The 25,784-nt window shown below is 42.9% G+C and overlaps 1 protein-coding gene across 2 annotated transcripts in view; it reads left to right on the top strand.

The window, feature by feature from the left end:
* The first annotated feature begins 6,524 nt into the window (after nucleotides 1-6,524).
* NDUFS6 (NADH:ubiquinone oxidoreductase subunit S6) overlaps nucleotides 6,525-25,784 on the top strand; it is a 46,332-nt gene continuing 27,072 nt past the window's right edge. Inside the window, exons 1-2 of one of the 2 annotated variants that reach the window (XM_072152930.1) lie at nucleotides 6,525-6,765; nucleotides 9,236-9,289. In XM_072152930.1, coding sequence (XP_072009031.1) covers nucleotides 6,601-6,765; nucleotides 9,236-9,289 — 219 coding nt within the window. In that variant the 5' untranslated portion in view covers nucleotides 6,525-6,600. The remainder of the gene's footprint in view (nucleotides 6,766-9,235; nucleotides 9,290-25,784) is intronic. The other variant, XM_072152929.1, reaches the window with a different exon arrangement.

Here is a 25,784-nt window from a genome sequence, read left to right as displayed (position 1 = left end):
ATATACTGCCATACAACAGTATGGCAGTATATGGGGATTTTACTACTCATACATTACCATGTGCTGACAGCACATGGTAATGAATGGGTTAACCCCAAGTAGCTTCGGGTCTTCGTGAGACCCGAAGCTACCATGGCGACGGATCACCGCTCCCCGATGACGTCACGGGGAGCGTCGATCCACGGAAAGATGGCGGCGCCTTTTTGAAGCACTGATCGCGGGTGTTACCAGTAAGCCTTTGCTGCAATATGCAGCAAAGACTTCCGGCTATGGAGAGGGCTCGGCCCGCGAGCCCTCTCCATGGACCGGGACCCGACATGTGACGTACTATTACGTCACATGTCGGTAAGGGGTTAATATGAGTCCCTGTCTGTAGATTTTTAACTATATATTCCCTCTCCTGAGTGTCATTGTTCATTATCAATTTTAAAGAGAATTAATAAAAGTTAAGTTTTATGGGAAATATAATTGCTCCCAAGTACATGACCAATGGGTCTTAGTGAGGCCATCTCCAGGCCTTTTTTGCGAGTTATATTTTTTGATTAAACATAAAGTGGGGGGAAAAGAAATCACTTTTTTGCGTCACATAATACTTAATTTTTGGTCTATAGAGCTGGTTGAGAGAGGGACAAATTGTACTTTACAACCATTTTTGTATGGATACGTTTTTCTGTCACTTTTTATTGTATTTTATGTAGGACTAGATAGGTAAATATCATAATTTTTCTTTTTATTTATATGCTGTTCAATGTGGGGCTTCAAGAATGATTTTGTTTGGAGTTTGTTTGACAATTTTCCCTTATTTATGTTATACGTGAATTCTATATTTATAGGGGTTTTGAATGCTATTGTATAAATTAGTTTTTAATTTAAAAACTTTTTACTTGTCCCACTATGGGACATAAACAATTATTGCTTGTTTGTTATAATGCACTGCAATACAAATGTATTGCAGGGCATTAGCACTGTCAGCCTATGCAATCACATAGGCTGACACCCAGGGCTGCCATAGCAACAATCAGCAACCCCCCAAAAATGCCGCAGGAGATGCCCTGCAGGCATTCAAATATTGACTGTGGCATTTAATGGGTTAACAACCACAATACATGCTCTGTCTACCTGCTGGGTGTAACACCAGGAAGTCAGCTGTAAGAAGCAGTTAACAGCCAGTGTTTCCCGATGACAATGGCTCCATGATGTATTATTACTGCATGGAGGACTAAGTTAAAGCGCTCCATGCAGTAATAGTGCATCATTGTTTTAATTGTATTATAGGCAATTGACAAAACCAATGGTCCCAGTTGTAGCCAGATTTGGCAATTTTCATGAAAATGTGAAAAAATGCTCCAAAAGTTATAAGCCTTCTGACATAAAAATGAGAGGATGTTAAAAAAATCATGACAACATAAACTAGACATTTAGTAAATGTAAGTCATTAGGGTTGTATGACCATCTGCCTGGAAACTTATTTAAATTGCATTCATTTATGAAAAAAGGGAAAAATCATATCACCAAGATTTTTCAACCAACATGGAACGAGAAAACACTCTTAAAATCACCTATAATAAAAGCATTACAAAATATATGCAACATGTCAGATTCTAAAAACAGGGCTTCGTCAGAAAGGTGAAAGCTCACTTTGGTGGCAAGCGATTAACATGGTCACTAACTTTTAAACAAAGTTTCCATAAATCAGTAGTTCTAGTGACTAAAAGTAACTTTGTGATATATCTCATCAGAACTAATAGCTTCCTTTAAAGGGGTTATCCGGGTTTAAAATTTTTTTTATGGCTGGGCTGGGGAGGGCTATTTAAACATAATAAACATGTACTTACCTCCTCCGGTGCTGCCGATGTCCCGCGCCGCGGCCAGTCTTCTCCGTGCGCCGGCTTCAGTACAAGGGCGCACAGGGAGCTTTCGGCCGGCCGGAAGCTCCCATGCGCACCATCTCCCAGCGCTTACACTGCTAAGAGATGGGGACGGATGGGATGAGCCGTCCACAACGCGGACCGGAAGCTCCCTGTGCGCGGTAAACAAACAGGGGCACGGATCGAAGTGACCGCGGCGCGGGACATCAGCGGCACCGGAGGAGGTAAGTCCATGTTTATTATGTTTAACTAGCCCTCCCCAGCCTGGCCATAAAAAATTTTTTAAACCCGGATAACCCCTTTAACAATCACCTAGCTCTTATCAACTTTATATCCATTTTACTCAGAAAACTGCCTTGGCAATGAGGTATCAGATTAAATAGAAGCTTTAGGGTGATGCCACACATGGCGTTTTGAACCCATATTTGGTCCGTTCTTAAGCAGTCCATCCAAAAACGCATGCGTTTTTTGAAAACTCATCCGTTTTTGACCAGTTTTCATTAAGATAATTGGTAAAACCTGTCAAAACCAGATGCGTTTTAGAAAAAAAGCATGCGTATTTCAAAAACTCACACTGCTGACATCACAATTGTGCTGAAGAAGAGAAATACCTGGAGCGTCGGTATGGTGAGTACTTAGTTTATGTTTTTTTAATATACCCAAGCATAAGCCAAGTGGGTAGCTTCTGTAACTCTGCTTATCCTCCCCCCAAGAAAAGCTTCTATGTAATCTTGCTCACCATACTGGGGGCTGGCAGGCAGGCAATATGCTAAAAGGGGCTGACTGGCTATATACTACACAGGGCTAGCTATATACTACAGGGGAAAGGGGGCATACTGGCTATATACTACTTGGGGGGGGGGTGGGGGGGTGGAAGGCTGGCTTTATACCACAGGGGGCCCGCTATATACTACAGGCAGCTGGCAATAGACTGGGGAGGTTGTGACCAATGCATTTCCCACCCTATTAACCCCATAGCGCAATAAGACGTACCCTTACGTCTTACTGCGCATGGGGGAGTTATACTCACCGGGCATTTGCTTCATAATGAAGCAAATGCCCGTCGCTAACACCCGCGATCGGTGCTTGCACCGATCACGGGTGTTAACCCTTTCATCGCCGCCGGCAAAGCTGCCGGCGGCATTAAAGAGCCGGCGGCGCGTGGGCGCCGCCATCTTGGCTCCGATCGTCGCTCCCCATGACGTCACCGGGGGGCGGCGATCCGTTGCCATGACAGCCTGGGATCACACAAAGATCCGAGGCTGTCATGATCGAGGCTATCTATTACAATGTGCGATCTGCACATTACAATGTGCAGATCGCACATTGTAATAGATAGCCTCGATCATGACAGCCTCGGATCTTTGTGTGAATAGATGGTATGCAAAATCCCCATATATTGCCATACTGTAGTATGGCAGTATATGGTAGGATCAATCAGACAACCTAGGGTTAAAGTACCCTAGGGAGTCTGAAGAATAGTAAAAAAAAAATAATAAAAAAAAGTAAAAAAAAAATATTAAAAAAACATAAAAATTCAAATCACCCCCCTTTCCCTAGAACTGATATAAATATAAATAAACCGTAAAAATCATAAACACATTAGGTATCGCCGCGTCCGAAAATGCCCGATCTATCAAAATATAATAACCATTTTTCACTGCGTTTAACCCCGTAACGGAAAATAGCGCCCGAAGTCGCAAATGCCATTTTTTTGTCATTTTGAAAAATAGAAAAAATTCTATAAAAAGTGATCAAAAGGTCGCACAGTCCTAAAAATAGAAGCATTGAAAACGTCATCAGAAGTCGCAAAAAATGACACCACTCACAGCTCCAAACACCAAAGTATGAAAAAGTTATTAGCGCAAGAACACGGCAAAATGAAGAATTTTTTTTCTGTACAGGAGGTTTTAATTTTTGTAAATGTATGAAAACATTATAAAACCTACCCAAATTTGGTATCCTCGTGATCGTATTGACCCAATGAATGAAATAGACCTGTCATTTCAATTCAATAGGTTTTCACCAGTTTTTGGTGGTAAAATTAGGTACCTCGATTTATACAGTTTTATATAGTGTTAAGGAGATCGCACTGATTTCGGACGCCATCTTGACTTCTGTCCACCATCTTAGATACAGCAGCCATGTTCCCTGACCATTGTCAAGTTAATGTCATGATTCAAACTTCATTTTATGTAACCTGTTTGCTCGCCTGTCAGCTAATACCCTTTGACATTTAATGAGAAGCCAGTCCGTCCTTGATTATATTATGATTCTGGAGTCCACTTATCTTCTTCTTAGTATAAACAATATCTGTGTACAAGGTCTCTGAGAACTGAGCACAATTAATTAACTTTTTTCCCAGAATGTGCTGATGTCCAATGGAATCGAAGTGCCTTATCTCCTTTCATACAACACCCAAAATGCTGATTTCTCTGTATTAAAATACAGCTGGGTTTTTTTTTTTAATAAACAGTTGGCTTTGAGGGCATCGGAAGACCGACTGTGTCTTTCTTTTACTCTGTCATCTCGCTGCCGGCAGCTATCTCATCCTCCCTCAAAGGGTTAATTAGGACTCACCTTACAAAATTCAAGAGGGCTGTTGGGGCCCTGCATAAAAATCCCTAACAATAGGGTAAGTTTCCTAACAGCAATAATGTTACAAAGAAGCACAGCAGAGGAGAATGTTGTTATAAAATGAAGATTAGAAGTTACATAATTACAAGTAACTTTTCCTCATATACAAACACTGTAATTCTGATTCCTGCAAATGGCATATTCACTGGTGATCATAGACTTATTCTTAGGATGTAGGCAATTCAAATTTATGGGCTTACCCAGTTAACATGACAGAGTGCTAACAAGTGGATTTTATTGTATGTCAATGATGTTGAAGGTACTAATTTAGAAATTAAATTCAATTCAACTATGCCAATCGTTGTTTGTGTTTGCCATTACTCTTGCAGTACACATAAAATCTGCCACGTCTTTTCACAATGTAGCAGTCTTTGCAGCGTTTCTTGAGGACACCTTTAGTTTTAAGCCCCGATACTTGCTGCATAATCAATGAGTCATTACTGGGCAGAAGAAAGGTGTTTCTCAAGTCCATAATATTCTTTGTACACGCTCTAAAGCACATTGACATGGAAAAATAAGGTCCAGTGTTCTTGCCCACAAATGTCAGAGAATTGGACAAAGAGCACAAAGCTCTCCTGAGAAGAAGAGATGCCATAATCAGACCTGCAAAAAAAAAAAAAAAAAAAAAAAAAAAAGGAAAATAACAATTATATCTGACATTTTTCTAAGGAAAACAGAAGCCTATACCCATTGTTCTTCCTGGACTGGTGATGTCAGCTGACACGTGAGCTTAGGGTTGCTGCAGCCAATAGGAGTGCAGTCACACAAGACGTTTGTATTACATTTATGAATGCAATGCAAATGCCCTGGACTTTGCCCGATTGCATCTGTAGTAAACAGCAATTGGTTTCTTGAATTTAAATGTATGGGGGGGGGGGGGGAATTAAACAAATGCTGTCGGGGAGATTTATCGGAAGTGTCTAAGGTAAAACTATTCTAGTTGGCCATGGAAACCAATCAGAGCTCAGCTTTCATTTTATAAACAGCTGTGATAAAATGAAAGCTGAGCTCTGATTGTTTGCCTAGGGCAACTAAAACAGTTCTGCTATCAGACACTACTGATAAATATTCCCCATACATTAACCTCCTTCAGGGCCCTCCGTCATTGCCCACCTCTGTTTGTCCCTCACTCCAAGCCAAATATACATTTATTTTTAAATGAGTGAAGTGCATATGTTAGACCTGCCACTTCTCTGAATAATGGGATCAGTGTTTAGCACTACAGCCTGCAATGCTGGGGTCCAGGTTCATGCCCCATCCTGCAAAGAGTTTGCATGTTCTCTGTGTTTGCGTGGGAATCCCCCCACCCTTTAAAATATATATTGTGTATGGATGTTTAACAGAACTGGAGAAATCCACCTTTAATTTGTACAAACATTTTTTTTTTTTTTTTTTTTATGGACTGCTTTCTAATGCTGATTTTAACTTTAAGAGTGGTTATCTCCAGTTCCCTTAAGCATCCATACACAATCCATATACCATATTAAAAGGGGATACTCTCAGAATTTCTAGGTGCAAGGGTTCAGGAGATATAGACATTTGAAGTGTGCCCTCCTCCAGCCTGTCAGCTGAAGGCAGAATGTTTTTTTTTAAATTATTATTATTTTTTGCCAGACGAATTGTTCTTTTTAAGGGTATTACAATTAAGGGTCCAACTTGTACTAAGCTAATACTAATGTCTGTAAATTAATAACCCACACTCTGCTTTCAAGCCCATGATTCTCAATTATCATAAATAAGCTCCAAGAGCACTTAGCCCATGGTGTATCGCACCACGTGCATAAATTCAGATTCAGCTCCGGTTACCGTAGACGCCTGGTTCGGAGACTGCTCACAATCCGCAGCTCAACATTTAAAGCCACTGCATGAGAACTTAAAATACCTTTCCGGCTAATCGAATCCGAGAATGAAAATTCACGACCTTCACAGTCAATAACATGTCCGGGTGAATGTTATGCATGTGACGCGTTCCGTCTTCTCTTATTGGCTAGCTTGTGCTCCAGCTTCAGCGATATTCCAGTTTTATCTATATCACTTCCGGAGTTAAGTCAGTGCAAGGCGGAACTCGCTTGGAAAGTCAGAAGTGACATTCAACATGGCTGGCTCTTGGGTGACACTAGGACGCAGATGTGTCCATGGTATCGTTAGCACTAGTTCCCTGTGTGTACCTCGTTCTTTTGCCTGTGGAGACATACGTGACTGGAGACAGCTCAGCACCGCAGTGTCAAGTACTGGAGAGAAGGTCACCCACACTGGACAGGTCACTGATTTTTGCATAGCGTTCTCTAGAGAACAATCCGGCACATTATAGTTGGGAACAGTTCAAACCTTATACGATAAATATGCAGCAATAAATATGCAATATTAAACATGTCTGGATGATAAAAAACTGCATGCGGTTATGTACATTCCCTGCTAATGTAATGTAGCTAAAATTTTGTTGAAACACCTCTCACATAAAACTAGAAAAATAGAAAACTTTCTGATGGGGTTTTATTTTTTTCACTTGTAAGTTAAACATTTCTATATCAGAAAATGTCCCCTGACTATAGTGTCTGAAAACAGCCGCAGGTTGCATCCACACGTTCAGTTTTTCAGAAGCAGTTTTCAGAGTGGTGCAAGTACTCCTCTTCTTTTTCACTCCATTCCTCGTTTGGACATGGAGAACTGCATTTGAAAAACTGAATGTGTGAACGCACCCTTGGATATTGAAGAAAGTATCAAGATAATCTAGCTGGGGCTGTGTTCACATCTTGGCAAGAAACATGTGCACAATGGTGGTCGGCAGGGCCATGAGGCGCTCAGGAGATGTAAGCCTGAGCGCCTCACGCTCATTTACATATTGCTAAAGTTCTTTTCTCTGTAATTTGGAGGCCAAAAAAAAAAACACTGCACGCATCCCCTACAGGTAATGAGCAAGCTAATTAGGACAGTCTACCACCAGCAATCTGTCCTTTAAGTGTCCTGAAGTTTGTCTTGTCTGCTTTGCTACATCTCATACATAATAAAAACCCTTTGCCTTGCATGGTATTATATTTACTGTACTTACACAGTAGAAATGGCACATGCTATGCTTATGTTACTGCCACAGATTGCAGCATGCAGGGTTAGCATTAACATTTTTCCAGAAGGGTAATATTACTCCTCTTGCCGTTTTTGAGGAGTATTTTTAGCCGAGGAGTATGAAATTTTCATGAATACAGATATATAATTCCTAGTCGTATATAGTGTCAATAGCCACTTGAGACAATTTTTGTAATATTACATGTATTTAAGAAGTGGTGCACAACCATGTTATTTTCTCCTTTCAACCTACAGAGTGGGCCAGACCGATGCCAGTTTCAGACTTACCCATGGCAAACGCCACCCCCCCCCCCCCCCAGAATGGGACAGGGCTTACTCAAGCTCCAGACCTGTCAGGGAGGGCCGTGGTTGATGTTGAACCCCAGACTCCAACTCAGAGCAGGCCAGGCCAGCTAATTTGTTTACATGTACACTCCACAGGCAAACTTCACATAGTGCAGTTTGCACTAATATTGATAAAAGTGCGCTAGATTAATCAAAACTGGTGCCCGGTCTCATTAATCTTGTGCAACCTGCACTGCTCTGGAAGTGTGCCCTTTTTCTTTCTTTTTTTTTTTTTTTTTGGTGCACTTTGTTCATGCTGCAGAATAGTGGCGCACGTCAGTAATAAATGTGATGCAAACTCTAAGCACTGGCACGCTCCTTTAAGTGCACATTTTTTCGGTCTTGTCGGAGACAGTGCAGCCGTGACACAAAACTGGCGTAGTCAATTTATTAATACGTGTGCAAGCAGTTTGCACATTCTTTTCAGTGCAAAGTCAGAAAGAAAACTTGTGCAGACGCCATAATAAATGTGGACCATTGTGTCACAGCATGCAGTATATACGGTGTCGCAGTATATACGATATTTTATAAGTGTTGCTCCACTAATTTTGGTAAAGTTGGAATTTTCTCTGTATCCTTTTCCATTCCTGAGTGATTTGTGTCATTTTCTGCCATCTTCTTTTATAGGGGCTGTCTAACACTGTCGGGCCAAGACTACTAATCTTATATTATAGAGTCTAAATAGCGTATTGAGTAGTGAAATTATAGGAATTAGGTTTCCTACTATCAGCTGGATGTTCTTAGGCCAGAGCAGACATCGTTTGGTAATGGCAGTTGCAATTCTAAGTAACTCATAAGTTATCTTTGTTTGGCACAGTCTCTCTAATATTGTACTCTAATGCTAGCTTGAATATATCTCCAAATCAAGCGGACCTTTTACCATCTCTGATAGACTCCAAATGTGACATCCTTGCATGTGGGCTAGTCAAAGGGTTGCCCCACAATAAGGTTCTTACCTAGCCACATGAAAAGTGACAGATGGGCAGAATTCCACTGCTAAAGGACCCCACTGAATGACCGCAAGCATGAGTGGCCAAAGAAAAAAAGTTCAGATCTTGGAGACTTATTCATATTATATGGTTTACGGAAGCTGATAATAAAAGACAATATGAAAAGGATCTAGCTCAATGTTATTTCCTAGCTCCATCTTTTGCTATAATACCGTAGTAGCAAAAACAGCCTAGTGCTGCATTCTCAAAAATGGTGAATGGAACATCAAGGTCTATGTTTGACTTCTTCATATAACTGAACAAGACACTGTAAATAGGGGGAAATATGCTTATGTCCACAGTTATTTATTTATTTATTTATTTATTTTTTAGGTTTTTGATGAAGGTGACTACAGGAAAGTAAGATTCGTTGGAAAGCAGAAAGAGGTAAGACCAGAGGTCGCACTAACATATTTCTAGAAGGGTAATAATACTCCTCTTACTATTTTTGAGGAGTATTTTTAGCCGGGAAGGAGTATGAAATTTTCAGTAATACAAGTATATAACTCATAGCTGTATATAATGTTGATAGATGGTAATTATATAAGAAAATCATGTGTCAATATCTTCTGTGTTTAAATAGCAAATTGAGGCAGTTATAGTGATGTTACATCATGCATTGCCCAGACTGGAGCTGCGCCACCAACCCCCCAACCACAGTCACCGAAAACCTCCCACCACCACACTGCGGCACGCCGAAACCTCCCACCACCCGATTGTGGCTAACGCCGCTGACACCAAACGTCCAGACTGCAGCTAACGCACAATGTATCCCCCTCCCCATGTGACCAGACTGCAGCTGACACTGCAAATCCATGATAGTTGCTTTGTAAAATGCTTTTTTTAAAAAGAAATTTTGGTTTATTTTTTTTGGTGTCTGTGTTAGGGGGGCGGCGTTTTTTTTTAGGTTTTTTATTAATTGAATTTGCGTCTTTTTACTGTTTATGCAGTCCTGTTTCACATACACCTCATGCCACCTCAGAACTCGCCAGATATGCAGTCCCACGTAACATATACCTCTTGCCACCTCAGCACCAGACACGCATTCCCACGTAACATATACCTCATGCCACCTCAGCACCAGACACGCAGTCCCACGTAACATATACCTCATGCCACCTCAGCACCAGACACGCAGTCCCACGTAACATATACCTCATGCCACCTCAGCACCAGACACGCAGTCCCACGTAACATATACCTCATGCCACCTCAGCACCAGACATGCAGTCCCACGTAACATAGACCTCAGCACCAGACACGCAGTCCCACGTAACATATACCTCATGCCACCTCAGCACCAGACACGCAGTCCCACGTAACATATACCTCATGCCACCTCAGCACCAGACACGCAGTCCCACGTAACACACACCTGCCACCTCAGCACCAAACATGCAGTCCCACGTAACACACCTGCCACCTCAGCACCCGCCAGACACGCAGTCCTAGGTAACATAAACCTCATGCCACCTCAGCACCTGTCACACATGCAGTCCTATGTAAAATACACCTCATGCCAACTCAGCACCTGCAAGACATGCAGTCCCATGTAACATACAAGTCTTCCCTGACCTTATCACATCCACTCCTGTCAGGCCCTCTCCCCTCCATACACATGTATGCACACAGTAGCTGTACACGTTCTACTTGCAGGCAGCCATTACAGCTCTACTTCCTGTGAGGAGACTGCATAGTAAGCCACGCCCCTTTCCCGGAGGCTCCGCCCCCTCCCGGGACATCACGGCTACCCGGAGCAGCTCCATTCTAGAGGCTACCAGCACTGTAGTGTGAGCTGAGCAGTGCCGGCCCGCGCGCTGCCATTGTAATGTCCTGCACACCATTGCTGTGCGCTCCGGACCGCTCAGCCACACACTACAGGGGATAATTGCCAAGCGTACTTTTACGCTTGGCAATTATTCTGGGGAGTAATGGCGCCTCATCATGCGTCTATGACGCTTGGTGAGGCGTTAATGCGATCTCTGGGTAAGACTATAGAGAATACCTTATGTCCAGCTGAAGCCCTGTAATTGAGTACATACCGATGATGCTCCGGTCACATGACCAAGTACCTGGAGCCTTTTTCACTGCTGGAGCTGTGCCTCACCCTCTCCTGCAGCAGCTGACTGTGAGGATGGGGAATGGGCTCCATCTCATGTCTGCTGGGATCTACTGAGCTTCCTGTGCAGCCTACTCTGTACAGACGCCTTTTACTGACATCAATGGGGTAAGTGGCACTTACCTATGTCCATAGTAAGTGACTATGCAGGATGCAAAGACGGCAGGTCTTATTCCTGAGGCGTGTTCTCATGCATTTGTAAACGCATGTGTTACTGCCATGTGTGAACGCACCCTAATAGATATGTAGGGAAAAAGCCTTGTGCATCCATTATCCATGTCTGTCTACAGATCACAGGTAACCGTGATCTAATGGCCTAATACCATTAGATCACTGCTACATGTCATCTTTGTATAAAAACAGCAGGCTGCACATAATGTGCTCTCTGCTAACTTCCCCAGGTAAAAGTAATAAACCAATGTAAATGGGAACAAATTTTTAAACTCCAGTGGAGCATTTCTATTAGGCTGGTTCCACACGTAAAGCAGCGTTGCATTCAGCTTCCGGCCGCCCGTGGCCAGGTACGCCTATCCGTCCCTATTCACAGCATTGTGAATGCGGGCCGGAAGGTCGTCGGGTCCGGCCGGAAGCTGAATCCATCGCTGCTCCGGTGGCCATGTTTGTTTACATGGCGCCCGGACCGGAGCGTCAGCAGCGCTGGATACCGGAGGGCACCGGAAGGTAAGTACATCTTTATTGTTTTATGCAGCCCGCTCCCGGCCACCTATAGTTTTTTTTCAGAACTCGGACAACCCCTTTAAGTTTAGATCTCGTAAAAATTCTCGTATTTCCAGAATATCAACATCCATTTGATTTAAGCTTGCACTTTCATTTCCCCTTCACCACGACGGCACCAACCAGAGAGAGGGATCCGCCCCCAGGGACAGGAAACCTGAGCATAAAAAACATGCTCCTCCTATTCTGCCTCAGTGGTTTCCTGTCCCTGGAAGGGACCTGAGCGTGGGCTGGTGAGAACCCCTGGTTGGTTCCGCCAGGTGCCCATAGAATCAGACTCACCGTGGTTGAGGGGCGCTGGGCGTCTCTCCGGTGAAGAACCCCGGCTCCACGCGAGCCTCTCCTCCCTGTCCTGGCGCGGCCTTCTCCTCACACGCTACCAAGTTCAGGGATTCGCGCGACCGGAAGTGGTCACACTTCACTTCCGGGTCGCATCGACGTACTGTCCGGACCAGAGGCAAAGGCAGAAAAACAGGCGGGAGCCCCGGTGGGATAGTCCACCGGGATATAGCTGACAGGTTGGGCTCTTTGTATTATACATATGTGTATATGTAGAAGGAAAACCGGAGCCAACACGTCAGCTGTGGACCGGAAGGGGGTGTGGCCTGGCTGGTTTCAATTTAAGTGCCATGCAACAGGAAGCATGCGGTGCTTTACAGCGCGGGCCAGGAGAATGGCGGATAAGCGTGAGCTCCCTGAACCCCTGAAGAACCCAACTCCGGTAATGAAGGTGTGGTGAGTTACCCGATAGGGCATTTTTCTTACACACACTAATGTTCTGATTAAAATCCTTTCTTAATGGTTTTAGGGAGAAGATACTCCCAAGAAAGCCACTAGGGGACAGACAGTAGGTGTTCTCCTTAAGGAGACAATGGCAATTAAGGCCACCTTAAAGGCGTGTGGAGACTTAAAGCCATAATGCTCCACTAGGGAATTCTGGGAAGAATGCAAATAAGTTTTCCAAGGTGTTAAATGGAAAACAATACCTCCTTTTGCTACCTTGAAAGGCAGCCCCCTTAACATCAAGTATGACTTACAAGAAGTCTAAAAATATGATGTGGGATTAAGCCAAACCAGTATATCTATTCCATAAGGAACAGACTCCCAACTGTAGACAGCACTGTTTCGACCTGATTGGGTCTCCTCAGTACAGCGTAGGGAACTGATTTGGCTATGTGAGAGGCTATTGACTAGGGACAGACAGTAGGTGTTCTCCTTAAGGAGACAATGCCAATTAAGGCCACCTTAAAGGCGTGTGGAGACTTAAAGCCATAATGCTCCACTAGGGAATTCTGGGAAGAATGCAAATAAGTTTTCCAAGGTGTTAAATGGAAAACAATACCTCCTTTTGCTACCTTGAAAGGCAGCCCCCTTAACATCAAGGTCTTAACTTTCAAGGTAGCAAAAGGAGGTATTGTTTTCCATTTAACACCTTGGAAAACTTATTTGCATTCTTCCAAGAAAGCCACTAGGAAAACACACCACAGAGAATGTAGGATGTGCAGTAGGAAGTTGCCGTCCGGTTATGAAAAGAATACGTGTACTTCCTGTATTGGAAAGATAATCTCTGAGGAATCCTCCTCATGGTTTGAGACCCTTCGTTCAGTAATTAGAGAAGAGGTCCAATTGACAGTAAAAGAAACTATTAATCCGGCACCTATATTACCGGATAGGAATCTACCGGGTCCCTCCACTGTAACTACAGGCCCGGAGGACCCTTCAAGTTCTGAGGAAGAGGGTATAATTCGAGATGAGACAACCTCTTCGGTCTCTGAGGAGGAGCTGACGGGACGTCCTTTATTCCTAATGGAGGACACTGATCAGTTATTAAAGATGATTAGAGCCACTATGGACATTGAGGAAAAGAAAGAACCAAAATCAGTCCAGGACATTATGTTTGAAGGTTTCGCGGAAAAGAAGAAGCGCACTTTTCCCATTCATAACACCATTTCCACATTAATTTCAAAGGAGTGGGAAAACCCTGACAAAAAATCATTTATTTCCAGAGCAATTAAAAGGAAATATCCTTTTGATGCAGATCCTATTTCATCCTGGGGCCCTCCACCAAAGGTGGATGCTTCAATCATAAAGATGGCCCGTGGGGCTTTTTTACCCTTTGAAGATATTAGCTCCTTAAAGGATCCTTTAGATAGGAAAGCAGATGGATACCTTAAAAAAACTTGGGAATTCTCAACAACTGCGTTTAAACCGGCTGTGGCAGCCGCTTGTGTGGCCCCAGCAGTATTGATGTGGTTAGGCCAGTTGGGGAATGATATACACGATAAAGTCCCTAGAGAAAATCTGCAGGCTTCTATAGCAAATATACAGAAAGGAGCGGCTCTTTTAGCAGACGCCTCGGTTGATAGCCGGAGACTATCAGCAAGATCTGCGGCACTATCAAACTCTGCAAGAAGAGCCCTGTGGCTAAAAGACTGGTCGGGCGATTTGGCCTCTAGAAGTAGACTGTGTAGTATACCCTGTAGTGGGAATTTTCTATTCAGTTCCATCTTGGATGATTTGCTAGAAAAAGCGGGGGGTAAGAAAAAAGGATTCCCTTCCTCTTATGTTCCCTACAAATCGAGATCCTTTCGGTCCTTTCGTAGGTCAAGGTTCGAAAGGAGAGAGAAAGACCCTAGACCAAATTCCTCCAGACCACCTCAAAGGAATAGAGGGTTCTTGTTTAACCAATCTCGGAATCAGTCCAAGCTGGCCCGTTCCCACCCACAATGACATGAGGCCCAGGTAGGAGGAAGACTCTCCTTTTTCCTCCCGGCCTGGAAGACAATATCAAACAGCAACTGGATCCTAAGTACAATCTCACAGGGGATTACCTGGGACTTTAGAACTCTCCCTCCTCAGAGATTCAGGATTACAAAGGTCCCATCAGGAAAAGGTGGACTAGCAATGATGTCAGAAATTGCTACACTTCTTTCCAAAAAGGTACTGTGCCGGGTACCGTTGGGAGAAAAAGGTCAAGGGTTTTACTCAACCCTATTCTGGGTGAAAAAACCCAACGGGTCATTAAGAGCTATAATAAATTTCAAAGGCTTAAATTTTCATCTTCAAATTCCAAGTTTCAAAATGGAAACTTTAAAGTCTGCAGTAAATCTGTTATCCCCAGGATGTTTTATGGCGTCGATAGACCTTGCAGACGCTTATTACCATATTCCAATTCATCCGGGATACCAGAAGTACCTAAGACTTGCAGTTCAAATAGATCAAAGAATCTTGCATTTCCAATTCAGAGCACTTCCCTTTGGCATAGCTATCGCACCAAGGGTTTTTACAAAAATTATTTCAGAAATGGCAACCTTTATAAGAAAAGATCCAGTTCTGTTCATTCCATACTTAGACGATTTCCTACTGGTAGGTTCTTCAGAACAGACAGTAAGGGATCAGGTAGACAGGGTATGCAGAATCCTAGATTTCTTAGGTTGGGTCAGAAACCTAGAAAAATCTTGTATAATCCCGTCAACACAAAAAAGATTTCTGGGTGTGCTGCTGGATTCTGTGTCAAAAATCCTTCCTTCCTCTAGAGAAACAAGAGAAAATTACAAAGGGGGTAACCGATTTAGTCTCTACTCCCGAAATCTCCATCAGAGGGGCCATGTCTCTCTTGGGTTGTCTGGTAGCAAGCATTCAGGCGGTCCCCTGGGCTCAGTATCATACAAGGGGACTCCAGAATTTTCTCCTCAGTACATGGGACAAGTGTCCAGCATCCCTAGACACGATAATAAGAATTCCCGATGTAGTGCTCAGATCTCTAGATTGGTGGCTAATACCCCAAAACCTAAGACAAGGTCTCCCATGGGTCTTAAGCTGGGAAAGGATTATTACTACAGATGCCAGTCCCTGGGGATGGGGGGCTCATGTAGAAGATCAGTCTTTTCAGGGCAGTTGGGAACCTCAGGAGGACGGTCTATCCTCCAATGGAAAAGAGTTATTGGCAGTACTAAAAGGGCTAAATGCGGCACTTCCTCTCTTACGGGATCAGGGGGTGTTAGTAAGGTCAGACAACACCACGACCGTAGCCTATATAAACAAACAAGGGGGTACAAGAGGTTTACACCTAATGCAGATTACCGTATTTTCCGGACTATAAGGCGCACTTAAAAGCCTTGGATTTCCTTGGAAATCCAAAGTGCGCCTTATAGTCCGGTGCGCCCTATGTATGGCACAGGGCAGCGGACCATACTTACATAGGTCCCCGCTACCGGAGACAGCAGATCTCCAGCGGGAACTGCAGACCACGCGGCACAAACAACTTCTGCCGCGTGGTCTGCAGTTCCCGCTGGAGATCTGCTGTCTCCGGTAGCAGGGACCTATGTAAGTATGGTCCGCTGCCCTCCTCCACCTCTCCCTCACCTTCCCCACTCACCTTCCCCGCGTCGCCGCATCTCTTCTCGGCGTCGCGTCCCGTCGGGTCTCCGCTCCGCCCCCGGACCTCCGCCACGCCCCCGACCCTGCGCCTTATAGTCTGATGCGCCTTATATATGGAATTATTACATATATAAGGCGCATCGGACTAATGCGCCTTATATTCCGGTGCGCCTAATGGCCCGGAAAATACTGTACCTCTCAGATCTTTCAGCTGGCAGAGTTACACCTCAAATCCCTAAGCGCAGTACATATAAGAGGTACAGAAAATGTCCAGGCAGACTTTCTGAGCCGAAATATCATTTGCCAAGGGGATTGGGCTCTGAACAAGACAATATTCCACATGATAACAAAATTGTGGGGGTATCCAGAAATAGACCTCTTCGCCGACAAAGGAAATCGGAAAGTAAAAAGCTTCTTTTCCCTAAATTACAAAGACCATCCCCTAGCCATAGTTGCATTTTCCCAGAACTGGGGACATTACCATCTACTATATGCCTTCCCTCCCATGGTGTTAATACCAAGAACCTTGGGAAAGATAAGGCGGGACAAAGCAAAAGTGATTCTCATTGCCCCATTTTGGCCACGCCGTGCTTGGTTTTCAAGCCTCAGGGATATGTCGATCGCAGACCCATGGATACTGCCCGACAGGAAAGACTTGTTATTCCAAGGTCCTATCTGTCATCCACAGGTGAAGGGGCTTCATCTAACTGCATGGCTATTGAAAGGTTGATCCTACAAAATAGCGGCCTTTCTTCTCGGGTAGTATCCACCCTGCAAAATAGCAGGAAGCCTATCACCTACAAAATTTATCTAAGAACATGGAAGGCTTTCTTTTCATTTGTAGGAAATCATGATCTACACATAGATAACCCAGACTTTAAACTTATTCTAAATTTCTTAGTTTGGTCTTGAAAAAGGTTTAAAGCCAGCAACCTTGAAGGTTCAGGTGTCAGCCTTAGCAGCTCTTTTCGACCAGGATATAGCTAGTCATCCCTGGATATCTAGGTTTATTAAGGCCTCAGTGAAACTTTGTCCTTCCATTAGATCTAGACTCCCCCCTTGGGACCTATCACTGGTACTAAAATCACTATCGGGTCCACCCTTTGAGCCTTTAGAAAGTATCTCAATAAAACTTCTTACATTAAAATCAGTATTCCTAACGGCCATTACCTTGGCGAAAAGAGTCGGTGAGGTAGCGGCATTGTCATGTAGACCCCCCTACTTTTCTGTCCTACAGGATAGGATTATTCTAAGACCAGACCCTGAGTTTCTTCCAAAAGTGGTCTCTAATTTTCATAGGTCCCAAGAGGTAATACTCCCATCATTTTGCACAAATCCTAGGTCAGAAAGAGAAAAATCTTTTCATAACCTCGATGTTAGACGTAGTGTTCTCCAATACTTAGATGTTACGAAATCCTGGAGAAAATCAGATAGTTTATTTGTTCTCTTTTCAGGAAGAAACAAAGGCTCCAAGGCTTCATCTGCAACTATCGCCAGATGGATTAGAGTCACTATACAATTGGCTTATGAAGTGGCCGAGAAATCTGACCCAGAGAATATTCACACCCATTCTGCCCGGGCACTAGCTACCTCTTGGGCAGAATTCAGACATGCCTCCTTAGACCAAATTTGTCAGACTGCATGTTGGTCTACCCCCCACACCTTCTTCAAACACTATCGGGTGAATGTGGCGGGGTCTTCTGAACTTTCTTTTGGGAGGAAGGTTCTCTCCTCTGTTATCCCTCCCTAAAACTTTTTCTCTGAAAATCTCTCTGGTTGGTGCCGTCGTGGTGAAGGGGAAAACAGTAGTTACTCACCGGTAATGATGTTTCCTCGAACCACGACGTCACCAGGTATATTCCCACCCAGGGTGTTCTTTCCTAAAACTGTGTTCTCTATAAGATAGTTCACGGGTGTCACAAAAAAAAAATAAAATATATATAATTTACACATATAAATGGAAAATACATATATATATGTTTCTGATGTACTAATAATATGGCTCTTCCAAGTCTCTGAGGCAGAATAGGAGGAGCATGTTTTTTATGCTTAGATTTCCTGTCCCTGGGGGCGGATCCCTCTCTCTGGTTGGTGCCGTCGTGGTTCGAGGAAACATCGTTACCGGTGAGTAACTACTGTTTTCTTATAGTTAAAGTTATCAGTCTCAAGGAACAAACCGATATCTGGTTTGATTCTTTGGGAAATTCTCCATTGTAGACTGTGGTGGGAAATATTTTAATCCTCCAACACCTTTGAATCATCATACCATACGAAACTTTCAATTGTTCTATTAATTTATTTTCCAACTCTGCTAGCAGTATGTGTGACCGCACCCTTACGGATCACGTGTGTTTCAGCTGAAACACTTATGTGATTGCACATTCCGCTGACTTTAGTCTCTATACACAAGTCAACTGGAATGCATAAAAGCAGCCTAAATTGTATTACCTTTACCCTGTAACCATATAACTGATAGTGATGCAATAGTGAACATGGGCAGGCTATCCTTGTCAGCGAATGGCTCTTGCTTTTTCTACTTTTTTTACTCGCAGTGTGTACTATGTGCAGTGTCCTGTGTAGTGTGCAGGGGGCACCAGGTACAGGATTTTTGGCGCATGTTTTTTTTTTTTTTTTTTAAGATGGGTGTGCAAAACATTTGTCAGACTCTGCATGATAAATCTTGCGCCCCGTTCAGTGCAGAAGAATAGTGAAGCCGTGCCACAAAACCTCTTAAGGAAGCAGCCATTTTGTAGCTTAAGGCTCAGCCCGAATTATTATTATTATTATTATTATTATTATTATATATATATATATATATATATATATATATATATATATATATATATAATTTTTTTTTTTTTTTTTTTTTCCCCCACATGTTGTACTTCATTTTGGTGGTAAATGTTGGATCATAAGTTTTGCGTTTATTTACAAAAAAAAGAAAAAATGATGAATTTTTTGAAAAATTTGCCATTTTCGAAATTCAAAATCACTGCGTTTTCAGGCAGATAGATTTACCACCTAAATAAATAGCTGAATAACATTTCCCATATGTCTACTTTAAATTTTCATAATTTTTGAAATGCCTGGATAGTTTATTTTGATGTTACACGGCTTACAAATTGAATATCCATTTCCGTATTTTCAGAATTGACCATTTTGGGGATAAATACAGTTTTGAATGAAATTTTACATATTTGGCATCAAAACCCCCTATATAACCAACCCATTTTTAAATCTGCACCCCTCAAACTATCAGAAACAGCTTTTAGGAAGATTGTTAACCCCTTGAGATCTTCATAGTAATGAAATCAAAATTGAGGTGAAATTTAGAATGGTCAAATTGTGCTGGTTATACGTTCATTTAGCCCTAAAATTTACCCACCATACAATTTGTTCTGCAATTTCTCCCGATTACAGGGACCCCCCACATGTGGCCATCTTGGATTTGGGCAGACCTCTCACAGCTACGTACTGTATTCTAGACAATCCGGATAGCCTATGTAGGGCCATCGAAGTGACCAAAGTTGTCTCCAGGAACCGGGTGCATATATGTGATATCCAGCAGTTAAGTACGCTAGTCTCACTATGCACGGACCGGGATGTTGTCTCGCGGGTTCATCCACACGGATGATCGCGATCCTATTCCCTCGTCCTACCCAAACCTAACGGAGATATGGTCACGGAAAAAAGGTAAAGAACCTCATGGTGTCTTATACAAGGGTTCCCGTCAGGGGTTCGGCAACATAAGCATAAAAGATATATTTGAGTGTACATGCACACCATTGAAAAAAATTAATTAAACAGGAATGATGCCTGTGTGCTCGAGACTTGTGGGGGGTATTGATCCAGCCGATGGGGGTCGGTGATTCAAGTTCAATCTATAGATAAAGATAGAAGAAAACATAAATACATTTATAAAGCTGTAAATTCAGCAACAATGTCGTGTCAATAACTCACTAGCAGAGAAATATCTCCATTAGACCTACAGGTAAGGCTGCAAGTAGGCTATACAGGTAAATACAGTGTGACAATCCTCGAGAGTCACCAAACAACGCTATAAACCAATATTTAGATGATACTGTTCAAATTATATTCAATATTTAGACCATTGGGCTGTAAAGTTCCCAGTTTATGTATCCATCTTAGTTCCTGTTTCCTGAGGATGGCTTCCCTGTTACCACCTCTCCTGGGTACAGAAATGTAGTCAATGATCCTGAATTTAAGATCACTTTCTTTGTGTCCAGCCTCCGTAAAGTGTCTACTTATGGGTAAATCTTTCTTTCTTTTCCTTATAGTATACCTATGTTGTGTGAATCTCGTTTTGAAATCTAATGTTGTTTCGCCCACATATTTTAAATTACATGGGCAACTCAACAGATGACAAAGTCGCTGTTGCAATCGAGGTAATGTTGAATTTTGTAATGTTTCCCGTTGTGGATAAAAGTGTCACCTTTTAAGCGCATGTGAGCAGTTAATGCAGTCTCTGCATGGAAAGCACCCTTTATGTGTGGGGCCATAGATGCCTCTCTGTGTGACCGATCTTAAGGGACCTAAGTCAGTCTTAACTACCCGATCTTTGATATTACTCGCTCTCCTGTATGATAGGATCGGGGGATTATGAAATTCAGGTACCCCTGTGGGGTCACTTGCCAATATTCTCCAGTGTTTTTTCACTATTGATTCCACTCTATTGCTAGTATCGCAGTATGTAGAGATAAGGGGATCCGGCCCTTTTTGTCGTGTGAATGTTTGGGTGCCAGTAATTCCTCTCGGTTCTTGGAGTCAAGTTTCTCTTTGTTTTTTACCAGGATTTTTTTGGGATAACCCCTCTGTGTGAATTTAGACAACATCAGAGAAATATTTTTTTGTAACTTCTCCTGCAATACGTTTCACTCTGTAGAGCTGACTAAGGGGGAGAGAGTTGATCATAGGTCGAGGGTGGTTGCTCTTGAAACGTAATATGGTGTTCCTATCTGTTGGCTTGTAAAATACATCAGTGGTAATTCCATGTGTTGTATTTTGTACTAGTACATCTAGGAATTGTAGGTTCTGTTTGGATTGTACCATTGTGAACTTGATGTCGTTATCAATGGTGTTCAAATATTCATGAAAGTTCATCAATTGTTCCAAATCCCCTGTCCACAGGAGGAAGACATCGTCTATGTATCGCCACCACTCCACGACATGCTGGAAGTGGTGGGACACATAGACGAAGTCCTCCTCAAGTGAAGCCATGACAATGTTGGCGTATGTGGGGGCCATATTGGTCCCCATCGCCACTCCTTTAAGTTGCACAAAGAAATCGCTCCCAAAGAGGAAGTAGTTGTTGTGTAACACTAATCTTAAAAGGTCCAAAATAAACAGTGTTTCAGTTGCATTAAAATTAGAATGCTGCAGTCCCATCTCATGATTAATTGACGTATATAGTGACACTATGTCGAATGAGACCAGTGTCACTTGTGAGGTATCGGTAAGATGTATCTGTCTGAGTTTACACAGAAAATCTGTGGTGTCCTGAATATAAGATTGTCCCCTAGTTGACAACTCCCTCAATGCTTGATCTAAAAAGATTGCTATATTCGATGTTATGGACCCCCTCCCTGAGACTATCGGTCTCCCTGGGGGGTGTTCCACATTCTTACCTATGTATCTAGGGGAGTGTATATAGAATAGGGGTACGTGGATTCGTGACAATTAGAAATTTCTGCATATTTTCACTGATGGTCCCCATACGAACCGCTGCCTCTACTATGTGTGAGATGCAGCGTCCCAACTCAAATTTGGGGGTCAGTGGTGACATGTTTGTAAACCGTATTATCCTCCAGCTGGCGTCTGATCTCAGCGATGTATGCCGACGTGTCCATGACGACGACCGCTCCGCCTTTGTCGGCAGGCTTGATGGTAATGTCGCCGTCATGGGCAAGTCGGCCGAGCGCAGAGACCTCAGCACGAAGGTTGGCACGTGTTAGAATATTCCCATTTTCGTGGTGTAGTACCTCCAAGTCTTGTTTAATTGCATTCATAAACGCAGATATGGCTGGGACTTCTACGTTTGGATAAAAGCTACTTTTGTTGGATAAATTAAAACGTTTTGGATCCAAGTTATTGTATGTCTTTGGTACACTAGGGTTATTATGGAACCAATGTTTTACACATATCTCTCTCTCTCTCTCTAATATATATATACACATATATATATACACATATATACACACATATATATATATATATATATATACAAAGAGGTGAGGCAGCACTCGGGAAAAGTTATGAACTCGGGTGCAATTCCCAGGACCTGAACCAAGGTCCATCAAACCATAGAACAGCAAAAAAGGCAGCACTCCGAGATTTGTGGAAATCAGAAAAACATACTCATTTATTCACACATGTGTCAAGGCAATGTGTGACACATGTGTGAATAAATGAGTATGTTTTTCTGATTTCCACAAATCTCGGAGTGCTGCCTTTTTTTGCTGTTCTATATATATATAATATATATATCTCACTCACTCACCGACCACTTTATTAGGTACACCATGCTAGTAACGGGTTGGACCCCCTTTTGCCTTCAGAACTGGCAATTACAGGCCTGTAAGCTTAACTTCCATTGAGGGGAAAATACTGGAAGGGTTAGTAAAAGACTATATACTGGAGTATGTGACATCAAATAGTATAATAAGTGACAGCCAGCATGGTTTTACTAAGAATAGAAGTTGTCAAACTAACCTTATCTGCTTCTATGAAGAGGTGAGCAGGTGCCTGGATGGAGGAGCAGCTGTGGATATTGTGTTCTTGGACTTTGCAAAGGCATTTGACACTGTCCCTCATAGATGCCTGATGGGTAAAATTAGGGCTATTGGTTTGGCAGAAATAATTTGCAATTGGATTGCAAACTGGCTAAAGGATCGTATCCAGAGAGTTGTGGTCAATGATTCCTACTCGGAATGGTCACCAGTTATGAGTGGTGTACCCCAGGGTTCTGTGCTTGGCCCACTACTATTTAATATATTTATTAATGATATAGAGGTAGGAATTAATAGCACTATTGTCTATTTTTGCAGATGACACCAAACTGTGTAGTGTAATACAGTCTATGGAGGATGTTCATAGGCTGCAGGGTGACTTGGACAAACTGAATGTTTGGTCATCCACTTGGCAAATGAGGTTTAATGTGGATAAATGTAAGGTTATGCACCTGGGGGCCAATAATCCAAAGGCAAAATATGTACTTGGGGGAATAAATCTGGGAGAGTCCCTTGTTGAGAAGGACCTGGGGGTACTAGTAGATCATAAATTGAGTAACAGCATGCAATGTCAAGCAGCTGCCTCTAAAGCTAGTAGGATCTTGTCATGTATCAAAAGTGGCATGGACTCTCGTGATAGGGATGTAATATTACCACTATACAAGGCATTGGTTCGGCCTCACCTGGAATATGCTGTCCAGTTCTGGGCACCGGTCCATAAAAAGGATGACCTGGAGCTGGAGAGGGTTCATCGTAGAGCCACAAAAATGATAAGGGGTATGGAGGGTCTTAGTTATGAGGAAAGATTAAAACAACTACATTTATTTAGTCTGGAAAAGAGACTACTACGAGGGGCCATGATTAATTTATTTAAATATATGAATGGTCCATACAAAAAATATGGTGGTAAGTTGTTTCAGATTAAATCAAATCAAAAGACGAGGGGGCACTGTCTCCGTTTGGAGAAATCAAGGTTTAATCACTGGGGACGACAGGGCTTTTTTACTATGAGAACTGTCAATCTGTGGAATAGCCTGCCTCAGGCGCTGGTCACAGCAGGGACAGTAGAGAGCTTCAAGAAGGGTCTAGATGCCTTTTTAAATCTAAATAACATTGATGGTTATGTTATATAGAATTGTTTCCCCTAAATCCCTTCCTCATCCAATCCCTTCCCTTCCTTGGTTGAACTTGATGGACAAGTGTCTTTTTTCAACCGTATAAACTATGAAACTGCCTCAATTCTTCGTGGCATAGATTCAACAAGGTGCTGGAAGCATTCCTCAGAGATTTTGGTCCATATTGACATGATGGCATCACACAGTTGCCGCAGATTTGTCGGCTGCACATCCATGATGCGAATCTCCCGTTCCACCACATCCCAAAGATGCTCTATTGGATTGAGATCTGGTGACTGTGGAGGCCATTTGAGTACAGTGAACCCATTGTCATGTTCAAGAAACCAGTCTGAGATGATTCCAGCTTTATGACATGGCGCATTATCCTGCTGAAAGTAGCCATCAGATGTTGGGTACATTGTGGTCATAAAGGGATGGACATGGTCAGCAACAATACTCAGGTAGGCTGTGGCGTTGCAACAATGCTCAATTGGTACCAAGGGGCCCAAAGAGTGCCAAGAAAATATTCCCCACACCATGACACCACCACCACCAGCCTGAACCGTTGATACAAGGCAGGATGGATTCATGCTTTCATGTTGTTGACGCCAAATTCTGACCCTACCATCCGAATGTCGCAGCAGAAATCGAGACTCATCAGACCAGGCAATGTTTTTCCAATCTCCTACTGTCCAATTTTGATGAGCTTGTGCAAATTGTAGCCTCAGTTTCCTGTTCTTAGCTGAAAGGAGTGGCACCCGGTGTGGTCTTCTGCTGCTGTAGCCCATCTGCCTCAAAGTTCGACGTACTGTGTGTTCAGAGGTGCTCTTCTGCCTACCTTGGTTCTAACGGGTGGCGATTTGAGTCACTGTTGCCTTTCTATCAGCTCGAACCAGTCTGCCCAATCTCCTCTGACCTCTGGCATCAACAAGGCATTTCTGCCCACAGAACTGCCGCTCACTGGATGTTTTTTCTTTTTCGGACCATTCTCTGTAAACCCTAGAGATGGTTGTGCGTGAAAATCCCAATAGATCAGCAGTTTCTGAAATACTCAGACCAGCCCTTCTGGCACCAACAACCATGCCACGTTCAAAGGCACTCAAATCTCCTTTCTTCCCCATACTGATGCTCAGTTTGAACTGCAGGAGATTGCCTTGACCATGTCTACATGCCTAAATGCACTGAGTTGCCGCCATGTGATTGGCTAATTAGAAATTAAGTGTTAACGAGCAGTTGGACAGGTGTACCTAATAAAGTGGCCGGTGAGTGTATATCTCATGCAATGTTATTTGCTTATTGGCATCCACAAAGTCATGTATATTGGCATAAAAATGAGCCGAGGTGGCTGCGAACTGAACCCAATAAACCAATATGGGTGTCTCCACAATATAAAATATAACTACAGTAGCATTACCCCACATGTAGCGAAATCACGCACCACCAGTCTCCGATATCTAATCATAATATTGATGTGTCTGACTTCATAATATCTACCACCCTGTTATGGTGAGAGCTGCCGCCCCTTGCACTCTGCAAATTTTTAACACACAATATTGGCTTAAGTTAGTTCCATCTTTTAACGAGTATCAATAAAAGTTATTTTTTAGTGACCAATGGGTTTATGTGTCCCAATTGGACAAATTTCCTTGATTTAACCATGTGGATAAAACTGATGTTCAACAATCTCAACATAAGTCACAGCTGAGGGATTGTCACATTGGTCTGTATTGTAGTTGAGATTCCTGTTGCTTCCAAAGAACCACTGACACTTGTAACAAACTTCAGCT

The sequence above is a fragment of the Engystomops pustulosus genome, chromosome 5 (assembly GCF_040894005.1).
Source record: "Engystomops pustulosus chromosome 5, aEngPut4.maternal, whole genome shotgun sequence".
Classification (NCBI taxonomy): domain Eukaryota; kingdom Metazoa; phylum Chordata; class Amphibia; order Anura; family Leptodactylidae; genus Engystomops; species Engystomops pustulosus.
This window is presented reverse-complemented; position numbering and strand designations above follow the sequence as displayed.